Raw genomic sequence first — 23830 nt, forward strand, 5'->3', positions numbered from 1 at the left:
GTAAATGCAAACAAATTGGCGTAAAACGTAAGCATGTAACGTAAAAGGGTAAATTATTGACTACTTGTTGCTTGTCCACCGAGATGACTTTTACTACAATATTGCCATTAATTAATGTTTTTCAAGCTCCTCTGTTCTGGTGAAAGATGATGGATCTACAATAAGAATTCTCAAACAATATTAGTTTCAGCGACAGAACTTGTTTAAATATAGGGGGGTTAAATGGGCTAAGCCTTAGTATATTTACGGTATATTTTGAAAACGATAATGTATATTTCGGTATATTTGTGAGGCTCACTGAATATACAACACGTGCAGCGCGTAAACAGCAAATAATTAAATTTTCTTTAGTTTTCCTCCGCTTTAACAATGGCCGACGATGCCGGCCAGGATAAGCGCAAGCAGCACCGCGCCCGCCAATCCGGCGTGAAGGCGGACAAGAAGAAGGAGAAGGTCAAACGCGACTCAAATCAAAAGGAGCCCGAGCTGACGGCCAGGCAGCGGAATCCGAAAGCGTTTGCCATCAATTCAGCGCAACGTGCAGAGCGTAACTTTCGACGCAAGGAAGATCTAACAGCCAAGAAGCAGCACATACCGGTGGTGGACCAGACGCCCGATGAGCCGCCGCCAGTGCTGATTGCAGTCGTAGGACCCCCAAAGGTGGGCAAGACGACGCTGATCAAGGACCTGATCAAGACCTTCACACGCACCAATGTTACAGAGATCAAGGGTGCCATCACCATTGTGACCTCGAAGAAGCGTCGCATCACACTGCTGGAGTGCAACAACGACGTCAACTCGATGATCGATGTGGCCAAGTGCGCGGATCTGGTGCTGCTGCTCTGCGACGCCAGCTACGGCTTCGAAATGGAGATCTTCGAGTTCCTGAACATCTGCCAGGTGCACGGCATGCCCAAGATCATGGGCGTGCTCACCCACCTGGACATGATCAAGAATCCCAAGCAGCTGCGCAAGCGCAAGAAGGAGCTGAAGCATCGCTTCTGGACGGAGGTGTACGACGGAGCGAAGCTCTTCTATCTCTCCGGCCTGCTGCACGGCGAGTACTTGCGAAACGAGATCAAGAATCTGGGCCGTTTCATATCCGTGATGAAATTCCGACCGCTGCAGTGGCGCGGCGCCCACAGCTATCTGCTGGTGGACCGCATGGAGGATGTCACCAACACGGACCAGGTGCGCCGCAATCCCAAATGCGATCGCGAGGTGGTGCTCTATGGCTATGTGCGCGGTGTGCCGCTCAAGCAGGAGCACATGGTGCACATTGCCGGCCTGGGGGATGCGCGCATCGATGAGCTGAGCGTGATACCCGATCCCTGCCCACTGCCGGGCACCGAGAAGAAGCGCAGTCTGCTGGAGAAGGAGCGTCTGCTCTATGCACCCATGTCCGGTGTGGGTGGCATTGTCTACGACAAGGATGCCGTCTACATTGAGCTGCAGGGCTCGCATTCGCACTCGCACAAGGAGAAGACAGCCGAGGCCACCGAGCAGGAGGAGCTGGTCAACAGGCTGATCGACAAGAAGGCCACCATGGACCAGCAGATGGAGCAGCAGGAGTTCCGACTCTTCTCCGATGGTGCGCCCATCAAGTCGAAGGATTTCCGCAGCGATGATGAGGCGGCGCAGAGCAGCGAAGACGAGGACGATGATGAGGGTGACGATTCCGGCCTGGAGGCAGCTGCTTCGGATGATGAGCAGGAGGAGCAGGAGGAAGAGTTTGACGCCAATGACTGGCGCGGCGAGAACAGCGACGATGATGAGGATTCTGATGCGCAGGCAGCGGACAGTGACGATGGCTCCTCGGGCGATGAAGAGTATCAAAGTTTGGGCGCTGCACCTGCTGGCTCGGGCTCCGAGTCCGATGCGGAGGAGGACGACGAGGAGGCACGCGTGCTGGCCAGCAACATGAGCTGGAAAACGAATCTGGCGCAAAAGGCACGCGATGCCTTCCTGCAGCGTCACTCGGAGTCCAAGAATCTGATGCGCCTCGTCTATGGTGGCTACAACCAGAGCGAGAGGAGCAGAGAGGACCAGCAGGAGCAGGAGTATGCCAACGACTCGGACGAAGAGCTGGGCGGCCTGTTCCGTGTGGCGGCCAAGAAGCAAAGCGAGCAGCTCAAGGACAAGGACATACGGGACAAGGAGGAGCGCTGCTTCTTCGAGTATCAGGGTGGTAAGAGATTGACACTCTACAGAGCAGGATTGGCAACTAATCTAATCTCTAATCTAATCTAATCTCTAATCTAATCTATCCATTTTCAGGTGCCACACGGGACTGGCTGAGCGAGGAGAACAAGCCGCTGATCAAGAACTGCTTTGTGACGGGTAAATGGAAGGCCTCCGAGGATGCAGAGAATCTGCTGAAGATGGACGACATGAGCGATGCGGAAAGCGAGGTTTATGGCGACTTTGAGGATTTGGAAACTGGCGAACAGCACAGCGGCAAGCCCAAGCCAGAGAAGGCAGACGACTCAGACAGCGAGGAAGCCAAGCCAGAGGAGGCTGCAGCCAGCGGCAAGCGAAAGATGACCCGCGTGGAGGAGGAGAACCTCACCAAGGCCGATCTGATGGCCAAGAAACTCAAGCTAAAGGCGAAATTCGATGCAGAGTACGACAACACGGGGGAGAAGGGCGGCGAGGAGGACACTGGCCGCATCACCGGTGATCACTCCTTCTACGAGGACCTCAAGGCGGAGGCCCAGAAACAGAGCGAACTCAACAAGACCGAATTTGCGCATTTGGACAACGAGTTTCGCATTCAAATCGAGGGCTATCGGCCTGGAATGTATGTCCGACTGGGCTTTAAGACGATTCCAGCGGAATTTGTGGAGAACTTCGATGCCAGCTACCCGGTGCTGGTGGGCGCCCTCAACATGACCGAGGAGAACGTGGGCTACGTCAACTGCAAGGTGAAGAAGCATCGCTGGTACAAGAAGATCCTCAAGACGGGCGATCCCCTGATCGTTTCGATGGGCTGGCGGCGCTTCCAGACGGTCGCCATTTACGCCAAGGTGGAGGATAACTTTCGGCATCGCTACCTGAAGTACACGCCGAATCATGTGACCTGCAGCATGACGTTCTGGGGTCCAATTACGCCACAGAATACGGGCTTCCTCGCCCTGCAGACGGTGCGTCAGGATCAGGATGAGATGAAGCGGCTGGGCTTCAGGATTGCGGCCACGGGCTGTGTCACTGAGCTGGACAAGTCATCGCAGATCATGAAGAAGCTCAAGCTGGTGGGGCATCCGTTCAAGATCTTCAAGAAGACCGCATTTGTCAAGGACATGTTCAACTCGTCGCTGGAGGTGGCCAAATTTGAGGGAGCCAAAATCAAGACGGTGTCCGGCATACGCGGACAAATCAAGAAGGCGCACCACACGCCTGAGGGCTCCTATCGCGCCACCTTCGAGGACAAGATTCTGCTGAGTGACATTGTCTTTTGCCGCACCTGGTTCCGGGTGGATGTGCCACGGTTCTATGCGCCCGTCACGTCGCTGCTGCTGCCGCCGGAGCAGAAGAGCCACTGGCAGGGCATGAAGACTCTGGGAACACTCAAACGGGAGCGTGCGCTGCAGAGCGAGGCTCAGCCGGACAGCATGTACAAGGAGATCGAACGCAAGGAGAAGATCTTCCGTCCCCTGACCATACCCAAGGCGCTGCAGCGGGCACTGCCCTACAAGGACAAGCCCAAGATGGCGCCGGAGCATGCCAAAAAGTCACTGGAACGTGTGGCGGTCATCAACTCGCCGTACGAGCAGAAGGTGGCCAAAATGATGAAGATGATCACCACCAACTACAAGGACAAAAAGAATCGGGATCGCCTGGAGACGAGGCAGCGCATGCAGAAGTTCCGCGAGAAGAAAAAGTCCGAGGAGGCATCCAAGATGAAGCGCCAGAAGGAGCTGCGCAAAAAGGTTTCCCGTGCCATCAGCAAAGTGCGCGGCAAGCAGACGAAATGAGTAACAGATGGATAGATGTACAATAAATGAAATAAAAGAAGGAACGAAGCGGAATTCTTGCTCACAATTTACATGTCTCCGACTGAGGCAGCTGCAGCAGCCGATGTGTGTGTGTGTTTGTGGTGTGTTTGTTTGTTTGTTGCTCTGCACCGCGCTGGCTGCTGCAGCTGCACCAGCGGCTTGCGTTATGCAATAATTTAATAATAACTTAAGGCCCAGTTGGGCAGCTTAACTAAAACTGTAAACGAAAAGGAACGGCCCCAGCCGTGTGATTGTGTTTGCCCCAGCCAGTGTAGATTCTGCTTGACTCTTCCTAGTCTTGAGATTTGTTATTGTCGATGTGCTTGAGCGTGGCGAGCAGGGCATGCTTGCGACCGGGGTCCATGGGTGCTGGAGTGACGCCTGTGGCCTTGCTGTTGCGTTTCTTTAGCTGTGGAACGTCCGAGGCCGGGCGGCAGAAGGTCTTCAGGAAACTCTCTCGATCCTCGAACTCATCGGACATCTGTTTGCGCAGGCTGGACATGCTCTCCTTCACGCGTGTTCCATGACGTGCACTTGACTAAAGAATTGGGGATACGTTTAAGAACTAGCTAAAAGGAAGAGTGTGTCGCCATGCTCACATCTTCATCACTGTTAAGCGAGGTCTTGCCCTCGACGTAGTCATCCTCTTCCAGCATATCGTCCAGCATGGCGTCGGGCAGCTCTTTCGGGTCCAAGTACGAGCCGTACTGCAGCAGACTTATCTCATTGGCATTCTCCTCAGCATCGTGTTCGGCATCATCGTCGTCTGCTGCACATATCTTGGACATCATGGCATAGGTATCCTCCTCCTCGTGCACCTCCAAAGCGTGCTCAAAATCATCATCATAATCGAAATCCAAGGACTTCAATGGCGACTGTTTGCCCTTGTGCGGCCGTCCCTCGGCAGACGATAGCTTGGACATGAGGCCAGCCTGCTCACGTCGCTTCAGGGCTGATCCGCCCGCATTGACTCCCGTGCCTACGCCCGCACCCGCTCGCAAACGACTGTTTGATGGCTTGCCCGTCAGTGGGGACTTTCTCTGCGCCGACACCAGATGGCTGAGGGTGGAGCGCGTGCTGGTGGTGGCGGCCAGCTTGGATGGGCTCGTGGCTGGCGGCAGTGTCAGCTTGGATAACCCAGCGCCAGCTCTGGGACGTGCACCAGGAATCTTGCTCTGCTGCAACTTGGAGGGCGTCACCGGCGCACTCTTGGGGACCAGCTCTTGGTCATCCTTCTCAAAGTCGTACAGCGAATCCGACTCTAGGACATCCGTGAGGGCATGGTATTCGCTGTGGTTATTCTTTTCAATGGCCATGTCCAGCAGCTCCAGCGATTTCTCCAGCTTGTCAATCTTGTCTGGCTCCTGGGCGACGCCACTCAGCTTGCTGCGACGCCCAGAGGACATGGCATTGATCTTGTCAGTGCCGAGCTGTGTGCGCGCAACAAATGAGACAGAGAACTATGGAAATGCAACAGCGGTGGACTCACTGTGTACTCTTCCAGCTTGCGGTAGCCACTGATCTCCAGCTTGGACTTTTCCAGCTTCAGCATCATTTCCTTGCACTTTTTCTGCTCGTTGAGCAGCTGCTGGCGGAAGTTCTTCGACTCCAGCTGCACCTTGCGCGCCATTAGCTTTATGTCGTTGTCCTTTTCCTCTATGCGCTGCTCCAGGAAGCGCACCTTCTCCTGCAGCTTCTGGCGTTCATCGAGGTTCCTGCCAGAGAGAGGGAGAGATAAATCGAAGCCGACTTGAAGTGGAGCTCCTCCACTCCTACCTGTCCTTGTTGAGCTGGCTGTAGTGCTTGTTCTGGTCACTCAACGTCAGTATCAGCGCCTCCTTTTGCTTGAGCTTCTGCTCCAGATCCTTGTTGATGGCCTGCAGATTGCGATGCTTGGTCTGCCAGACGCGCAGCTCCTCCGCATGCGAGTGCAGCAGCTGCGGCAGCTCCGCATTGTTCGACTCGTATTTGTTCAACGCCGACGTCTGCCGCTTGTGCAGCGTGCGCAGCATGCGATTTTCATGCGCCAGATTGGCAATCTCTGCGTGGGCGTCGGTCAACTGATTCTGGAACGTCTTTACGCGCAAGTTCCGCGCGGACATCACTCGCTGGTGGATCTCACTGTGGTTTTGCGGCCGCATGCTGGTATTGCTGGACTTCTTCAAGCCGACGCGTGGTGTGGGCTTGCTCTGGTAGATGAGGCTGGCCGACTCCCGGGAGCTGGCCGAGAACAGGCTCTCGCAGCTCTTGGCGGACGAGCTGCAGAATGGAAAGGCGTGTGCAGTGTGGAGGAAAGTGAAGTGCAGTCTCTACTCACGCCATCAGTTTGTGTTGGGGTTGCCGGCGTGCTGGATGAACCGAATATGCCGGCTTACGCGGCGATACCATTTAATGCTTTTGCAGCACACTCTGTGGAGTTGACTATCGGCTGTAAGAATATATATAAAATGCTATAATATTATATATTTTGTGTGTAGTTGGAAAGCCGGTGCCAGGCAAAAGCAATGTTGAAATGTTTCAGAAAACTGAACGGCTGCTGCTGTGGTTACGACTTGAATTTTTGTTTATTGTTTGCTTCGTGTATCGGTCTCGAGTCCCTAAACGAACCTGTCCTGGGGGTTCTTGAAAGTGGTTGCCATGGCAAGGAAATCAAAGGTTGGTTGCCTATCGATGCACAAACGGAGCATTCTATCAAAGCAGATTCCCAGTATCATATTTTTACACTTTTAAGTTTCACAGATTTGCTTTATTTTCTGTTTTTCAATAATGTTCAATACATTTCCGTTATGTTTGCATGCAGCCGTGATGCCAACTCGTTAAAATACCAAGCAATTGCCACCATTCCCAGCCAGTTGGCAGCTCCAGCGTATCGGAGGCGCTTTCTTTTTCAATGAAATTTTCTTTCAATGCATTGCTCCATTTATCCGAGACTCAAGTGAAATCAATCAATGCAATTACTCGCATCCGGAAGTATTACGGCACATGCAACGTGCCCGCATTGAAGTGAGTGCCCGTAGATTGCATCACCACCCGAAAAATGCCAATAAAGTGAACATCTGTGTCGTGATTCTCTTTATAGTAGGCCCGAAACGAAAAATTGGCTCTTGCTCGTAGGCGTCGCGGCCCCCACAAGGACGCAGACAGACAGATTGAGCACAAGCGCATTTAGGGCAACCATCTGACGTCATTGTGCGGAAAATTCACTAGCGAAAATGATCCACGTCGGGGAAAACTCATGGAATCTGCGCATTTTCATCACGGATCTGTCGCTGGAGCGCACAATGCGCGTGCGCGGGGATCAGCACATCGGTGGCATAATGCTGCAGCTGGTGGATCCCGAGAATCCTAAGGATTGGTCCGACCATGCCCTGTGGTGGCCAGCCAGAAACATTTGGCTCAACCGGACACGCGCCACGCTCGACCAGTGCGGCGTCCAGGCCGACAGCCTGCTGCACTTCACGCCAATGCACAAGATACTGCGGGTGCAGCTGCCGGATCTGCGGTACTTGGACTGCCGCGTCGACTATTCCGTGAAAACCTTTGCCGCTGTGGTTAATCTCTGCAAGCAGCTGGAGATACGCTACCCGGAGGAGCTGTCCCTCTGCAAGCCCCTGGAGGCGGAGCATCTGAAGAAGAACTTTGCCCAAGTGGCGCATCAGAAGCGAGTGCCCATCGCAGAGCCCGATGGCACCACATATCTGCATCCTGCTGCGGACACCAATTCGTTTGTGCCCATCAATGCTGCCTTCCATGGCGATGGCGGAAGCACTGGCAGCCTGGACAAGCCCTCCGCACCGGGCATGTTCTTCTGCGCCCCGCTCTCGCCGCACAATCACAGCCGACGCTCGCCCATGGCATCATCGCCAGCACCATCGCCGGGAACATGGAAGCAGAGCCAGCTGGGCTATGCCACCTACGATTCTTCCTCCTCCAGCTTGGGGGATTTCCAGGAGAACTTGGCCAGCTCTCCACCAACACCGTGTGCCGATGTGCGCGCCCAGTTGCTGCGCCCCAAGTCGCTGGTGGAGAAGGCGCGCCTCAATGTCGGCTGGCTGGACTCTTCGCTGTCCATCATGGAGCAGGGCATACGGGAGTACGACACGCTGCGCCTGCGCTTCAAGTACTTCACGTTCTTCGATCTGAATCCCAAGTACGATCAGGTGCGCATCAACCAGCTGTACGAGCAGGCCAAGTGGAGCATTCTGAACGAGGAGCTGGACTGCACCGAGGAGGAGAGCCTGATGTTTGCCGCCCTGCAGTTTCAGGTGAATCATCACGTGGATGCGCTGCCCACGAGCGCCGTAGACTCGGGCATTGAAACCTCCAGCCAGGAGAACGATGACGATGAGATAGATTCGGCCTTAAAGGAGCTGCAGATCACGCTGGAGGGTCCCAATGCCGGTGGCGATGCTGGAAATATCACACGCATACCGGAGCTGTCGGACTATTTGCGTTACCTGAAGCCACAACGCTTCACGCTGAGGGGCTTCAAGCGCTACTTCTTCACCTACCGCGATCTGCACTTGCATTTGTACAAGAGTGCCGAGGACTCACGTCGCCAGGCGCCAGCCATCAGCATCAATTTGAAGGGCTGCGAGGTCACGCCGGACGTCAACCTTTCGCAGGGCAAGTATGCCATTCGACTGGAGGTCTCCCCGGAGGGCAGAAACGGACCCAACAGTGAGGTGTGGGTGCGTTGCGAGAACGAGCAGCAGTATGCCAAATGGATGGCTGCCTGCCGCCTGGCGGCCAAGGGCCGTTCCCTGGCCGACAGCTCCTACGAGAGTGAGGTCGACAGCATTCTCTCGCTGCTGCAGATGCAGCGGCCAGTGCATGGTGTGCATGTCAACATTGATCCGAGGTCCGTCGAGCCGGTGGACTATCTGTCGCCCAAAATGAATCGCAAGCTGTCGGGCAAGGCGGTGCAGCGCATACTGGAGGCTCATGCCAATGTGCGGGAGCTAAATCTGCTCGAGTCGAAGCTGAAGTACATTCAAGCCTGGCAGTCGCTGCCGGACTTTGGCGTCACTTTGTTCATCATCAAGTTCGATGGCCACAAGAAGGAGGAGCTGCTGGGCGTGGCCCAGAATAGGATCATGCGCATGGACCTGAGCTCTGGGGATCACATCAAGACCTGGCGCTACAACAACATGAAGGCCTGGAATGTCAATTGGAACATCAAGTGCATGATGATTCAGTTCCAGGACGAGAATGTCGTCTTCTCCTGCCACTCGGCGGACTGCAAGGTTGTCCATGAGTTCATTGGCGGCTACATCTTCATGTCGATGCGTTCCAAGGACAACAACCAAACCCTGAATGAGGAACTCTTCCACAAACTAACTGGCGGTTGGTCATAGACGCGTGTTCATTGTTCGCCGATTTTGTTTGCTTTTTTTCGGAGGAAAAGCAAACTATTTAAATTGTTGTCAAGTGGCCATATGGTGTGCCCTATTTTAAACGTTTAAGCTACCTTCGGTCCGCGCCTAACCAACTGATAGACTCACAACTTCAATGCAATAATTGTATGTACGATTTTTCTTAATGTTTAATTCGTTTGTAAACTAATCTTGTTGAATCGCTTGCCAAAGGCCCTTTTGCCTTCCTAACTTTAAACAGACTAAACCGTGGCCTTAGCAATGTTTTTGTATAACTAACTTTTAAGTAATAAAACCTTACAATTTTAAAATATAATTCTCAATGGATTTTCGAATTTTGGTTTGGATTACTTGTGCTGTCAGACTTGCAATATTCGTGTAGTAGTGTGGCGCCATCTTTTGCAGAGTTTGCGAAGTGCGGAATTTGCCGTTCTTGTGAACCATTTAAGGTATATTTTCCGGTTGACCTTGTTAGCTTGCTCCTTATTTTGTAAGCAATCCAATAAAAAAAATAGCTTGATAACTAGCCAATCTTGTGAAGTATTGAATGACGATTCCGGTAAAATTATATTTTTATAGCTAAAAATCCAAACTAGCTGTTAATATTAAACATAAGATCAAAGTCGAGCAAAATGATTTTAGACTTACAGTATACTGCGGTATTTTTGAAAATAAATTGGTATATTTAGGTATATTATTGACGGTGGTGTTTGATCGATAAATCAACCGCGGAAACGAAATTTGCCCGGTCAAAAAAAATAGATTTTTCCTCTATATACTATAGTTCTGACACTTTTTACTAAATTAGCAGTTTTTTTATTTATTCGTTTTAATGTTTAAATGTGCTTGCTGTGGCCCTGAGGTTCCATGAGCACACAATCCGAAGAGAAGCAAATGACGCGTTCGGCCTACGATGTGCAACGGGACTTTGGGCTAAGTAGCGGCCTGCGCTCGGAAATAATTTGGGACTCGTACGCACATAAATTATGCAATTAACTAAATTACTCATGCTCTACCTTCCCCACAGACTTGCCCCAGATCAGGCGGAAGTGCTGAAACAAAAGATCGAAAATCTGATATTGGAGAATGAGGCAAGAAACGGGCGCACGGTGGCTAAGCAGCGCGAGCAACTGTTCCGGAATGTGTGGCTACAGCGTAAGTACACGAACCGCACTCTGCTCTCGGCCATTATCTACGTGCTGGTCACGCCCGAAATGGATGCCGAGCTGGCCGTGCAGTCCACCAGCTTCAGCTGCCACCCAGTCTTTCGCACCCGCAAATGCATGAAGGGCGAGAACAGCGAGGACTGCTGCATGATATTCATCGACGAGCACGGCCGGGTGTATGCCAATTGGGAGAAGTATGTCTTCGGAAATACCCTGCCAAAGGGCATGATGATAGCTCCAAGTCGCGGCATTTACACCTTCACCAACGACGAGGACGCCGGAGTTCAGTTAATGGTGCATCCCACGCCAGCGACAGGTGTGCGGCAGAGAGTCCTGAATGTCGGCGACAAGTTGGCCACTGTTGGCAGCCTTGTGGCGAGTGTGCCCGTAGCTGCCGCCTTGGCTGTGCCCGTAGGCGGACCCATCATTGTGGCCGCCACTGCTGTGGGCATTGCAACGGCAGCGTACAGCACCCTGCGCTCGGCCAACCGCCTCTACGATCGTGTCTGTCACGGACAGTCCACTTCCATCAAGGACAGCGAAGCACGAGGCCAATGGCTAGGCGTGGCTGGAGGTGTGGTTGGCCTAGGAGCCACCGGAGCAACCAGACTACTGTCTCGAGTAACCGCAGCGGGCATCGAAGTGAACTGTGCCGCTCAGTTCGCCGTGAAGGGCATCAATGTGTCGTCTGTTGTCATATCCGGCACGGGTGTGGCCAACGGTGTGTACGATTTGTATTTGGTGAGTATCTGACAGCTTTCATTGGACAATCGAGGGCAGTTTGCTTTTCCTCTTGGCAGAAAGTGGGCGACGATCAGGCCCTGTCGAAGCTGGATATATTGCAGATTGCCTCCAGCCTTGTGATATTCACGCACTCTCTCAACAATCTCCGCATAGCTTCCAAGGTGAGCAATAGATCGACTTTGATGCGTGCGCTGCGCAATCAAACCAGGTAAGAAGAACCTAACCCACATTCTCATTGGAGGATAGAGTAACAGAGTTTGTTTCCCCCTGCAGAAGAGTCGTCCGGCAAATCTCGCAAGAGTCCATAAAGCTGCATAGCGGCTCCAGCGCTGGCAAGTTCGACATTGTGCGCACCTTCAACGATATACCCTTCAGGGAGGCGCTGCTTAGCCTGCACAAAATCAATTCACATCTCGCACAAGGCGCCTCCATGGTGGGTGCCCTGGGCGCCACTGTGCTGCCCAATATTGTGAGCCTCGGCAGTGGCGGACAGCTGCGCCTGAATGTGGAAATGCTGGCCACCCAATTTGGCAGCAAGTTTGTGGAGCACATCTGCAGTCTGGGCAACTTCACGGACGTGCTGGACGCTCTGGCCCGGTACTTTAGCGATAAGGCGGTGCAACTCTTCATCGATATGACGCGCACCTTTGTGGAACAGAATATCGACTCCATAGACCGCAACCTACACACATTCGTATCCACGGAGACGGTGCTCTATCGCATATTAATGCATTGCGTGCATACCTACGATGATTTTGCTGTGGAGTTCCTTGAGCGCCAGCGCAAGGACATCATGGAAGTGGTCTCCAAGTACTTCAAGTCCCTGCAGCCTCTCGACGTGGGCAACTGCAGCAAATACATGTGTGCTGTGTGCAAGGGCACGTACTACATAAGTCCCTTGTGAGTCCGTAACGTCTGTCTGTTAAATGGAAATGTGATCATATCAATAGATTTAAGCCCTGTACCAGTGCCTTGTGAGATTCTATTAACTGTACTAAGATTTCTATGTATTTCTTTTCTTTATTTTGGGTTACATTTGCCCGTCTTAACAACTAAATATTAATCTATCTAAATGTATAAATACTGTGGCAAGATTTGTGATCCCATCCAAGGGGGGGGAACAAATAAGGTACCGGACTCTATAAGAGTGAGCGCGTCTTGTAGTCATGTGTGTGTGTGTGTGTGTGTGTAGAAGCTAAACTAATCTATGGACGGATGTACTAGCGAAGTGTTGTTCTAACAGAAGAACTCCTCGTCGCAGTGGTTGAAGCAGCAGTAGGGTATGTTATTGTAACTGGTGCTGGAATGATCCCGCTTGAAGCGCCCCTTCTTGTCGTGATGTACCTTCTTGGGCTTGTAACGTGGCACCACATCCAGGTCGCTGAGGCGGCGGAAATGTTCCCGATTTACTTTCAGATAGCCACCCGTGGGATAGCTACTCCGGCTGAGGAAATGATGCTTGTCGGACAGCTTGCCGTCTGTAGAGAGTAAACAAAAAATGGGAAACGTTGTGTGAGCAAAAGGCAATCTTGAACTTGCGCCTTGAAAACGGTTAAGTTTGGCATCGGAACTGCTTTATGCAAATGCCCCCGAGCATTGCCGACAGGCCGTCTACAATTTGTAAACGTGTTTTCTTGCCAGTTCCGAATGCAATTGTCGGGTTGAGTGACTCTCTGACCTTATTCAGTCAATAATCTGATTTCAATACTTACATCCCAGGCGATTTAGATGGTGATGGCTGTACTCTATGGACCGCTTGTCCCGCCTTCCAGCCTCGTCCTGCTGGAACAGATGCTCGCAGGCCTCCATCGCGAATTTCTTCATTTTCTCCAGGGAGCAATAGTTGCCCGAAGACTCATTCAGCAGACAGAACACGCCCAGCACCAGCAGCGTGCAGCGGCACAGATTGAACTGCAAGGGAGAAGAAAAAATACACCTTTGAGTGTTTGTTTCAAAATTAAAACCCAACCGGCCTCCGCCGCCTAAATATAACTCGAATGACGCTGCAGCTCCAGCCGCTCGAAAGTTTTTTGTTACTTATGTAAGTGTTACAACGTTCTTAACCGGCTGCCTTGCCATCTGTATCTCTGGATCAGGGATCGGAGACCGCAGCTGATGCCAGCTGGGATGTGGTGACGTCTCCCCTGCGAGGGCTTATGCGGCCCCATAAAGTGGGTCAAAAGCTCGACTCGCGATACCCAAAACATAAACTGGAGCGCATTTGCAAGTCGTCTCAGCCAAATGGTAAATTTTAATTGTCGCTTTTAATGACCGAAACTTCCCCGATATTACAAAGAGATGAAATGGAAATTATGTAATACGTACGCCTCCCCGCAGGTAGGCATTTCCGCATTTTGCGGTGACAATTTCAGTTCATCACAATCGGAATCGTCTGGCGCATTATGCTTGGTGGAGGCCCCCCTGTGGGAGGGGCAGAACAAAAGCGCATTCGCGAATTTCTGTTATTTTTAGCTGAATTATTAACACATTTTGCTGCACACACCCACTCTTACTCGATAATTTGTAATTAATTTCCCGATTTGGAAAAATGTAGAGACTCAAACTGAAGGATTTATAACTAATGCAACACAAATCTATTCTTGCTCTTAGTTGTTCCCATTTCTTGTGCTAATTTCACTCACCTTTGCATTCATGATTTGTTGTTTTATTAATGGATAATCCTTTTCTAGTAGATCACAACCCTTTGGGTGTCACACTACGTATACGTATTATTGGTCGTGCACAATGAAATGATCGCACAACGAACGTTTTTTTGTTACTGGCGTGTTCTCTGATCGTACAAAACCCGACCACCGACCGTCACCTGATAAGCAGCGAGCACACAATGAAAGCACGACCCGAAGCCGCTTAGCTTATATACGCCGCCATGTAAATCGAGGACGACTGAGCGCAGCTTCGGGGGCTCAGGTTCTCGGCGCTGCTCTTGAGTAAGGGTGAGGTGAGAGTAAGAGCAGCTGCCCATGCGCACTCGGATGCGCTCTTTACCGTTTTCCAGTCTTTCGTTTTGCGTAAGCGTCAAAGGCGGCGCCGCCTATTCACAAAATTGATTTTGGGTTTTTTTTGCTTGCTTTTTATTTCTTTGGCTTTTTTTTAATGAATGAAGGATGCACGAAACGAACGTCAGACGGCGCTTGGTGGATCTGCATTAAATTAGTCGTTTTTTTAGGAGCCGCCTCCTCCATCGCTGATCATCAATGCCCCACTGATTCAGCATTTATTTTATTTCAACATAATTCGATGCCCACCATGGCTGAGTCATATATTTGTGTATGTGGCATGTTTGGTCACATGCTGATAAAGATGTAGGAAACAGCTTACTGTCTAATCTATCACCTTGGAACTGTAATGGGGTAGGTACAAAGCTGTTATGATTTTCAGGTGCCGCTGGTGAAAGTTCAGCTCTGGCTCAGGCCTTGTTGCTAGGGGATTTCCACTCGTTGTGGAATTCTCATTATTTGCGATTGTCCACACTTCAAGTCAAAGATTTACATCTATTGATAAAGAATTCATTAACAAAACCATAAAGCCATATCATGTAAACAAAGATTAGCAGGTGTTTTTTTTGCAGAATTCGTTTTTTGAATATTCTAGTTAATGTTAGTCAAAGTTAAGTGTCGTTGCAGGGGGTTATCTATATTAAAAATTATTTTTAAATGCATGATAAAAGGTTTAGACTCAACATAATTTGTTTGCTGTGCATTCTGGAGATTATTCTGGACTGAACCATGCTCATACTGTTACATATTCGGTTCTAGAAAAGCAGCAAAGCAGCAACAAAGCAAAGCAGAGAATCACTTTCAATGTCACTCTCACTCTCACTCTCACTGTCGTACGCATGCGCATTTGGCATGCACTTCAGTTGCTGCTCAGCTGGCTTGGGCTGCGCTCTCTCTCTGCCGCTCGCTCTCTCTCTCTCTCTTTTCGTTTGGAGTTGCAGCATCAATGCATTGACGTTATACTGACATTGATCATTTAACGGTTGTTCCCGGGCCGAGCGTCATCGGGAACGCATCGCGTCGCGATTTCGTCGTCGCTTCATTTTATTTTAGCTCTTCACCTCACTTGCATCCATATCGAGGAGGGGCGCGTTCGTTATAATTTTTTGGGGCTCTTTTGGTACTTGTATTTTTAGCTGGTCTCTCGGTCAATGCACACTTTCGGCCGAGTTTTTTATGGCTATTGGCCCGATCGATGCCGTGTCATATCGTGTTCGTGTCCGTGTCCGTGCCCGTTGTTGCATTTTTTCGCATGCGGAAACGTTATCCGGCCCTCGCGTCGTATACGCAACGCTGAGTCGCAATTGCATTTCTCCGCCTAGTTGCACGTATCGAGTGAGCCGCGCCGCGCCTCGCCTCGCTTCGTGTCCTTCGGTATGTGCATTTTTTGCCGCTGTCTCTCGCTGTCAGTCGATCGAGCTAACGGTTTTGGCACGTCGCGCTATTTTGAGGCAAGCCGAGAATATTCGCACAAACTTGTGGCTGGAGGAATGTGGTCGAATACTTTGGCATTTGGCTTAAGTATGCATTTCATTAGTTTTATGTTGTTGTATTGAATGGTACACATACGAGTATGTATATCTCCCCCAGCAGAGCACGGCACAGCACAGCACAGCACAGCTCAGCTCATTCATAAATACAATTTCACAACCTGATTTAAGAAATCGACAGAGAAACGCCACCGGCACTTGCGCACCACATGTCAACGATCTCGAAGCAGCCTACATGCTTTGGGCATACCTGGACACACACCGTTGCCGTTGCCCAGAGAGCCGAAATTGAAGAAAAAAAGAATTCCCAAACTGGTTCTCGTTCTAATACTCGTAGAGATAGCCATCGCCGGTGCCAAATCTTACTCCGATATTCGTGCAGTCTAGACGAGCATTGGTTTTGGTCCTGCCTTGGCAACAAGCAAAGGAAGGAAAGGGAATGTCGCTTCGTATTCCGAGAAGGTGAAGGAAGGCAGAAGAGGTTCAGCACAAGGGTTGGGGTTGGGGACTGGGGACCTGAAAGGGACATGATCAGAGCAGGAGCGTGTGAGCTAGTGTTTTTGTTTTGATGCTGATGGCCTGTTCTTTGAACTGAGGGCGAAAGTGGTGCGCCACGTCATCTTCAGTGTCGTGTCTGACTTTGCCGCCGGCTTTGCCTTCGTCGTCGCAGAGATTGTCGTTCACCTTTTGCAATCTTCCTTTTCTTTACCTTGGTGTGGCATGCCGCAGAAAGGGTTTTTTCGTTGCACACACGAGTTCAAAAAACTTTGGCATTTCCTTAGGAACGATCGTGTTTCAAATTAGAAAACCTTCCCCAGGTATCACAGCCTCTGGTGGGGGCTCTTAAATACTCTTTCGCAATCAAAGCCACAAATATGTTCACCTGGAGATGACTGTGGGGTAGTCACTCTGAGTCATGAGAAATACTACGATTTCATTGAGTCATGCCTAATGGCCAAATTATTAGCATAGCAACATAAATCAAAAGACAGCCACCCAGCAGCACCACTAGTGACGTTTCTCATTTGAAAGCGAAACGGATGTTTGCGCTGCCACATTTTAACGCCAGATGGCGACAGCATCCTCGCAGCGCCATCTGCTTGGGCTGCAGCTGTAAGCAAAATCAGCTGTTTACATCACAATATTCTTTGTACAAAATGTTAGCCGTAAGAAAAACACGAGTTTTCGGTAACCTGAGCTGGTCCCGTTGGAGTAGCGATGCAGCCAAAGCCACCACAGATCCCGCCTCAGCGCTGGAAGATGCAAATAAGCGCCAGAAGCTCATCAACGAGCTGGCGGAGCCACTGGAGCAAAGACGCCGGCCCGCCATCGATCCGAAGGAGACGAGTGTAATGCTGTTCCCTGGCCAGGGAAGCCAGTATGTGGGCATGGCCAAGGATCTGTTGCGGTTTCCGGGAGCACGTCAAATATTCGAACTGGCCAACCAAGTGCTGAAGTACGATCTGCTGAAGATCTGCCTGGAGGGACCACGTGAGAAGCTGAATCGAACGGAGCACGCACAGCTGGCTGTGATGGTGTCTTCGCTGGCAGCGCTGGAGCAGCTACGCGAGGAGCGACCCCAGGCCATTGAAAACTGCGTGGCAGCCGCTGGCTTCAGTCTGGGCGAGATCACAGCCCTGGTCTACGCCGGAGCGATGCCCTTTGATAAGGCCGTGAAGCTCGTGCAAGTGCGAGCCACAGCCATGCAGGCAGCCTGCGATCGGGCAGCGGGAGGCATGGCTTTGACACTGTACGGACCGGACACGAATCTGGGCGAAGCCTGCGCCAAGGCACAACAATGGAGCCTCGACCGGGGAGTGGAGTCGCCCTACTGCGGCATAGCCAACTACATGTACCCGCACTGTAAGGTCATCGCCGGCAATGTGGAGGCTCTGGAGTTCCTCGAGAAGAATGCCAAGGCCCTGAAGATTCGTCGCATGAAACGTCTGGCCGTCAGCGGTGCCTTCCACACTCCTCTCATGCAGAGCGCCGTCGAGCCGTTCACCAAAGCCCTGAAGTCCCTGCGCCTGGAGGACCCGATCATTCGAGTATACTCGAATGTGGATGGCAAGCCATACCGTAATGCCAAGAATATTCTACACCACTTGCCGAAACAAATCGTGCGGTCCGTAAAGTGGGAGCAGACCCTGCACGAAATGTACGAGCGGAAGCAGGGTGCGGAGTTCCCGCGCACCTTCGAGTGTGGTCCGGGCAAGGGCCTGATGCAGGTGCTCGAGAAAGTGAACGCAAAGGCCGCACAGTCCTGCACTAATGTGTCAGCATAAATACGATTCGAATGTTTTGTTTTTACAAAAATGTATTTTCTTTGCTGGCGGAAAACAAAAAAAATAATATTTTTAAACAGATCCTAACTTTTGTCATCTCTGGTGCGCATCCGATGGGCAAATGCAGCACCTTTGTTCTTGCGGAAGCTCTCGAAGGGATCGTTTAGATTGTTGCCAACACCCTGGTGGAAAGAGAGAATCATTGATTGGTTAGTCGGCATGGCCAAGTGAGCGATTCCCGTACCTTGTACATGTCGCGACGATCGCGCACTTCGCCGCCCGAGATGGGCGCATCTATACCCTGATTCTTTGAGCCCAAGCCAGTGCCTGTGCCCGCCCAACCCATTTTCATCAGCATTTGATGGCCTTTGTTTGTCTCCTCAATGAACTCCTGCGGCTTGGGAAAGTTGCTGCCCCTAAAACACAAAGAAAATGCAACTTTAAATAAGGAATCACAATTATGGATGTGGAATCAATCATCTTACATAAAGCTTGGCGGTGTTGGGGATCTGTCTCGTTCCACACGACGAGAGTTGTTGTTGTTGCTATTGTTGCTGTTGGAATTGTTGCGTTCCGCACGATTCTCCCGATTGCTGCCGCTGCTATTACTGTTGCTGTTGTTGTCACGTTCATGACGCGGCGAACGGTTGCGACCTTTCCGACTGCTGCCGCCTTGCGATCCACGATTGCGATGCGGTGGCGGCGTTAACGTACGCTCCACCGAACGAGATCTTGAACGCGAGCGGGTCCTTTCACGACGCGGAGGTGTATGCACTGGGGAGCGACTGCGACTCTGGGATCTAGATAATGAATGCAGGATCGTGTTTTATGATGACTTCAAACAGGAGAGATAATTCTGTGTATAACCAACCGATAGCAACGCTTATTGCCTTTCTTGGGCTGGGGCTTCTCGAGCACAATGGGACTGGGGGAGCGTGACTTCTCTCGTATTCCTTCCTTGATGTCCTCTTCCTTCTTCTTCCGCGCACCATTCTTCACCTTGTAGTACTCGTACAGGCCCAGCTTCTCCCAACCCTCACTGTAAGATGGAAAACATAATGAAACGCATGTCGAAGAGTCGTGTTTGAAGCACTTACTTATCCCTTGGACGGTCGTGGGAGGGCGCCGCATAGAAAGCATTCAATGCATTCGTCAGGCGCTCGCTTAGCGGCGTTGGTGCTGGCACCCGTATATCCGCCGGATCCAGGGACTTGTAGTTGTAGTCCTCCAGCCGTATGAGCGGAACCATTAGAGCGGCGGGCAAGTCGTAATAAGGCGCTGTGGGTATCTGTGGCTCGGCCAAGACGGCAGCATCTGCCGATTCACCATCACCTTGTTGATGCAGCTGCTGGCCATCCTCCGCATGGTGTTTTTGGTCCGCATGAATGTCATCCGGGTGTTGTGTGATAACCGCTCTAATGGCTGCATTAAGCGCATCCAGATCCACTGCATTTGGATCGACATTTCCTGGGGCTTGGCGCAAACTTTGTGGATATCCTGTGAGTTGTTGCTGCTGCTGCTGCTGAAGCTGTGGGATTTGATTCTGAAGCTGTGGTGGTAGTTGCTGCTGAAGTTGTTGTGGATTTTGCTGCGGCTCGTCGGGATGTCGTTGCTGTTGATGCTGCAGCTGCATCACAGCCTGAATGGCTGCATTCAGCACGCCCAGATCAACGGGAGGCTCATTATTAACCCCCTGTCCAGGAATTTGTCCAGGCATTTGTCCATACTGCTGTTGTTGCAGCGACGCTGCCACCTGTCCATGCAGGTGCATTGGTCCTGGTCCCGCAAAGCCTGGCGGTGGCTTCGACATGTCCGGAATGAAAAAGTTTGGTCCGCGCGGATCACCGAAGTGGTTGCCCGACTGCTGTGGCGGCGGTTGTTGCTGCTGCTGCTGCTGTTGCTGGTGGAAATTTGCTCCTGCATAAATGTTGTTCCCAGCCTGGGGATGTGGCGCCTCATTAGGTGGTGGCGTATTCATGTGCTCATGCTCTCCGGGCATGATCAAACGATGGGACATTAACGATGGTATGTTCTTCTGTGGCGTTACCGGTACCTGCTGCTGCAGAAGCTGATGTTGTTGCTGCTGCTGTTGCTGTTGTGCCTTTTGTGCTGCCATCAATTGTTGTTCGAGTTGTTGCCTTTGTGACTCAAATTGTGCAATTTGCTGGCTGGCATGCTGGATAAATATCTGATGTTGTTTTTGGTAGCTAGGAAACAAACATTGAAAGGTTTCAAAACAACATTTAGTCTCCCAATTTTAGTCTCTACTCACTTGTCCAGTGTGGCCTTGGTGTTTTGTGTGAACTTGGCTGCTATATCGTGATGAGAATTCTGCAGATTCGTTTTGTACTCCTGCATGGATGAGTCCGGTGATTGCAGCTTTGAGATGACGCAGGCATCGAAGAACTTGGCCTTGGACTCCCACAGGGACAGCAGCTTGGCGAGCTTTTGGCGCTGATCCATGCTGGCAACTGTGGGGCGGAAATTCAATAGTTAAAATCAAAATAAAAAACGAATGATAACGTTGGTATACATACTCAGATCTGCGCTGCAGAACATCGGTATGACGACGTTCTCCAGGCTGTTCTTCAAGTCGTTGATGTTTTTGCGCATGCTGTAAATATATCGTGACGCTTAAACAACAAATCTCCGGGCTACGCTGGACACACACACATGTTTCAGGTCTACGGTTAAGTGGTTGTCGCGTCGGTGTCTCTGTCGTCTATCCCCATACCGTCCGATCCCCGTCCCGTCTGCTGTGTAAGCCAAGTAACGTAGCTGAATCGTGGCTCTGTTGCTTGGCTCTCACAGTTGTGTGCTTAACATACGTTTAAGGTTGATTGGGCGAACTTACCAATGGTGGAGTATATCATTAACTAAATATATAAGATGCAATTTTTGCTGAAACGTTGAACCATTGACCAAAGCCCTAAAAATAAATTAACAAACGAAAAACATATTTTTTCTAGTTTTCTGTATGCACAACAACATTTTCCAAAATGATTTTGTTGTGCATGTATTGTGAATATTGTGTTAGTTGTTGTTCTCTGCTCTTCTTTCACTTGTTTTCTTTTTCTTTCTGCATTTGTTTTCACTTGTTTAACTGATGATGTGTGGGTGTGTGTGTTAAAGTTAAGCTTTCTTAAACTAAATGATTTATGGGGAGTTTGCTTTTGGGTTTTCTGTGTGCGTGTGATGTGTGTGTTTTGGCCTAACTATGGTCTAGAATTCCATGTCAGATATCATAACTATCATCGAATCATAATCATAATCAACGAATCGAATAATCTCGAGGCTCTCTGGGGGAGTCGCTCAATCGAATCGATCATCTCTCTCTCGCTTGCGTATCGACATTTTGTGTCTGTTTTGTCTCTCTCTCTCGTTAATATTTTCACTCGTTGAAAGAAAGAAACACAATTTCATTAATACATGTGGAGGATCATTAATTATATAAACTGAGGCATACTTCTTTAAAAGATATTGTAAAACGACATTGATTTTTGCGCTGTCGGTTGAATGCTGTAAAATCCAGTTCTTGCCTAAAATTGCAATATCAAACAGGTTACTCATATTGTCATTGTCACTGTGCATTTATATAATTTATAAAAAATATGTATAGTGGAAGTTAATCAATTAATTAATTTTTTTTGTATGAATTCATTAAGTTTGTGTGTGTTTGTATGTTTGTGTGTGCGTATGGACCATACATTTCGCTAGCTTATAAACTACGAAAGAATATCAATAATCGAGAATCTAATCGCATGCGGGCCGTGCTGCCGGAGCCGCCTGGGCCACCGCACCATTCATATTTACCTGCTGAGATGCTGTCCTTGGTGCAGGCATCTATGATCGGCTGCAGCACTCCATCGAAATCGCGCAGCACAATCCCCTGCTCGCCCGCCAGCTGCTCCAGTTGGGCCGTCTGCGCCGCCGCAATCGCCTCCTCGATCAGCTTCGTTTTTTGCGACATCAGCGCCTATGGGGTTTCATTTGGTTGGTTCGGATTCGTAGGTTTGGTTTCGTATCAGTTTGGGCATTATTTTTTCAAGTTTTTTGTTTTGTTTTGGGCACACAAAGATATATTTTTGCGGTTCGACAAGTAAACGATAGATTCGTTTTAAACAAATTTGATTTTTTGGGTGTTTTTTATACATTGTTTTTTTTTGTCAGTTGGTATGAAGAGTATTTTTTTTTTTTTTTGGTTTATGTTTTCAAAAAATATACAATAAAGCAAAAATTAATGTAGCATTGTAGATTGTAAGTTGTTAATTCAATAGTTAAAACAAAATGAAAACAATATGGAGAATGTATTTGAGTAAAGCTGAAAGAAGACTGGAACGCATCCACACTTGCAGAATAAATACAGAGAGAGGAGAGATCGATAGAGACCGAAAAAGTGAAGGCATAAGGAAGCAAGGAGCCCCAAAAGTAGCTGATATTCGCCAGAAAACGAAGGAAGGATGTTACGGTTGGTATAGCCAGAAACTTCAAACAGCTTCAAATTATGAAGCGAATTTACGGGCTTAATAACTAACTTTGGAAACTTTATAAAAGAGCCCCATCGTAAAAATCGTGCCATACACGTATGTTGTAAATAAATATTGAGAGATCTTAGCTCTAAGGAGCGAATACATCCGTTTAAGTTGAGGATCCATATCAAGAAGCGACTCAGACTTTGACATGTGAAAAATTGATTCATTGACAGAAGGGAAGCAGTGCAGCCCTTGCGTACACGCTCTGCAATGTTGCATGCTTGCAACAATATATATATATATATATAGATAGATAGATATGTACATCTGGTCCACTACCAGATGTCTATATCGAGTTTAATTTACCGTATGCTGTGCAGAGAGATTCGCTTCGGATTGCTTGATTTGCTCCCGCAGTGTGTTTTGCTGCATCTTGATAGCTTCCAGTTGGTTCGTCAGCGTCAGCGTAAGTGGCGGGCCGTTGGCTGGCTGATTGTTGGGCGGCGCCCCGGACCCGCCATTGTTTGGCGGCCATAAATGCGGTGATTGTTGCTGTTGCATCTTGTCTTGTGCGTTGTCATGCAAATTGTTTTGGGCGGGCGGGTGCTGTTGCTGGTTATTTGGTGGTGCGTAGTGAGAGGGTGGTTGTGCCTGCTGCATCGGCGGCGGATGTTGTAGGAAGTGTCCAGACCCTGGGCCCCCTGGCAGTTGTAATGGAACGCCTTGTTGCTTCAGCACTAGATTGAAAAAACGGCAATCGTTTTTTGAGAACTTAAACTACATAAGGGGCTGTGCCTACTCACATGTTTGCTCGGCTGCCACCCGAAATTGATAATAGTTGGCGAATTCGCCGCCGTACAGGAACTCGAACTTTGGATTGTTTTGCTGCTTTTGTTTGGTGATTGCTTCGAACTCGGGCCCATTGCGCGCCACGAACTCAGCCAATTTATCTATTATATTGCGTAAATTCGCATCTGAAAGAAGGAAATTTTTACATCAAATTTGGGCCCATATATTACTACACGCTCGTGTGTGTGAGTGTGATAGAACTCTTCTGACTGGGCGCCGTGCAGGCCATCGGCAACACTTTTCTGTCCAGTATTTACCTCTTGGCGGCTGTACATCCATCCTGTCGCAGTTTTTGTTATCAAACTCTCGCGAAAATTACTAAGTTCATTACTTTTTGCGTTTTCTCAGCGGAGCGGCACTTTTTTCCCAGATCTTCTTCTTCTGGTTTTGTTGAAATTTGCGACGCCATGTTTACAATCGATGATTGGCCATCGATA

At 49.9% G+C, this 23830-nt stretch overlaps 7 protein-coding genes across 11 annotated transcripts; 4 read left to right on the forward strand and 3 right to left on the reverse strand.

The window, feature by feature from the left end:
• The first annotated feature begins 288 nt into the window (after positions 1-288).
• On the forward strand, positions 289-4045 carry LOC117587035 (ribosome biogenesis protein BMS1 homolog). Its single transcript, XM_034277465.1, has 2 exons — positions 289-2188; positions 2278-4045. Exons 1-2 carry the CDS (start codon positions 370-372, stop codon positions 3972-3974), a joined length of 3516 nt encoding a protein of 1171 aa, XP_034133356.1. The 5' UTR covers positions 289-369; the 3' UTR covers positions 3975-4045.
• Positions 4046-4167: 122 nt separating this feature from the next.
• LOC117587039 lies at positions 4168-6559 on the reverse strand. The gene is made up of 5 exons (XM_034277471.1): positions 6313-6559; positions 5772-6254; positions 5485-5710; positions 4595-5425; positions 4168-4533 (listed from the first exon to the last, which is right to left on the reverse strand). The coding sequence occupies exons 1-5, from the start codon at positions 6381-6383 to the stop codon at positions 4288-4290; spliced, it is 1857 nt and encodes a 618-aa protein (XP_034133362.1). The 5' UTR covers positions 6384-6559; the 3' UTR covers positions 4168-4287.
• A 287-nt stretch (positions 6560-6846) lies between these two features.
• Positions 6847-9686, forward strand: LOC117587038 (unc-112-related protein). 2 transcript variants are annotated; one of them, XM_034277468.1, is made up of 2 exons: positions 6847-6998; positions 7075-9686. In XM_034277468.1, the coding sequence occupies exon 2, from the start codon at positions 7208-7210 to the stop codon at positions 9350-9352; it is 2145 nt and encodes a 714-aa protein (XP_034133359.1). In that variant the 5' UTR covers positions 6847-6998; positions 7075-7207; the 3' UTR covers positions 9353-9686. The 2 variants fall into 2 exon arrangements, with proteins under 2 accessions (XP_034133359.1, XP_034133360.1); XM_034277469.1 differs by having other exon boundaries at positions 6853-6998; positions 7078-9686.
• Positions 9687-10087: 401 nt separating this feature from the next.
• LOC117587254 lies at positions 10088-12347 on the forward strand. Its single transcript, XM_034277828.1, has 4 exons — positions 10088-10341; positions 10398-11277; positions 11337-11488; positions 11554-12347. The coding sequence occupies exons 1-4, from the start codon at positions 10238-10240 to the stop codon at positions 12182-12184; spliced, it is 1767 nt and encodes a 588-aa protein (XP_034133719.1). The 5' UTR covers positions 10088-10237; the 3' UTR covers positions 12185-12347.
• LOC117587263 lies at positions 12286-14131 on the reverse strand. Its single transcript, XM_034277837.1, has 3 exons — positions 13923-14131; positions 12993-13191; positions 12286-12758 (listed from the first exon to the last, which is right to left on the reverse strand). Exons 1-3 carry the CDS (start codon positions 13932-13934, stop codon positions 12517-12519), a joined length of 453 nt encoding a protein of 150 aa, XP_034133728.1. The 5' UTR covers positions 13935-14131; the 3' UTR covers positions 12286-12516.
• Positions 14132-16895: 2764 nt separating this feature from the next.
• LOC117587258 (probable malonyl-CoA-acyl carrier protein transacylase, mitochondrial) lies at positions 16896-18106 on the forward strand. Its single transcript, XM_034277831.1, has one exon. The coding sequence runs from the start codon at positions 16945-16947 to the stop codon at positions 18070-18072; it is 1128 nt and encodes a 375-aa protein (XP_034133722.1). The 5' UTR covers positions 16896-16944; the 3' UTR covers positions 18073-18106.
• On the reverse strand, positions 18095-23809 carry LOC117587252 (calcium homeostasis endoplasmic reticulum protein). 4 transcript variants are annotated; one of them, XM_034277826.1, is made up of 14 exons: positions 23651-23808; positions 23348-23518; positions 22911-23281; positions 21886-22048; positions 21539-21611; positions 20927-21001; positions 20610-20686; positions 20345-20543; positions 19953-20279; positions 19170-19784; positions 18944-19111; positions 18558-18872; positions 18317-18488; positions 18116-18254 (listed from the first exon to the last, which is right to left on the reverse strand). In XM_034277826.1, the coding sequence occupies exons 1-14, from the start codon at positions 23670-23672 to the stop codon at positions 18156-18158; spliced, it is 2847 nt and encodes a 948-aa protein (XP_034133717.1). In that variant the 5' UTR covers positions 23673-23808; the 3' UTR covers positions 18116-18155. The 4 variants fall into 4 exon arrangements, 3 of the variants coding, with proteins under 3 accessions (XP_034133716.1, XP_034133717.1, XP_034133718.1); XM_034277825.1 differs by having other exon boundaries at positions 18095-18254; positions 19170-20279; XM_034277827.1 differs by lacking the exons at positions 21539-21611; positions 23348-23518; positions 23651-23808 and having other exon boundaries at positions 19170-20279; positions 22911-23213.
• Between the last annotated feature and the right edge of the window lie 21 nt (positions 23810-23830).

This window comes from Drosophila guanche, unplaced genomic scaffold, assembly GCF_900245975.1.
Source record: "Drosophila guanche unplaced genomic scaffold, DGUA_6, whole genome shotgun sequence".
In the NCBI taxonomy this organism is placed as follows: domain Eukaryota; kingdom Metazoa; phylum Arthropoda; class Insecta; order Diptera; family Drosophilidae; genus Drosophila; species Drosophila guanche.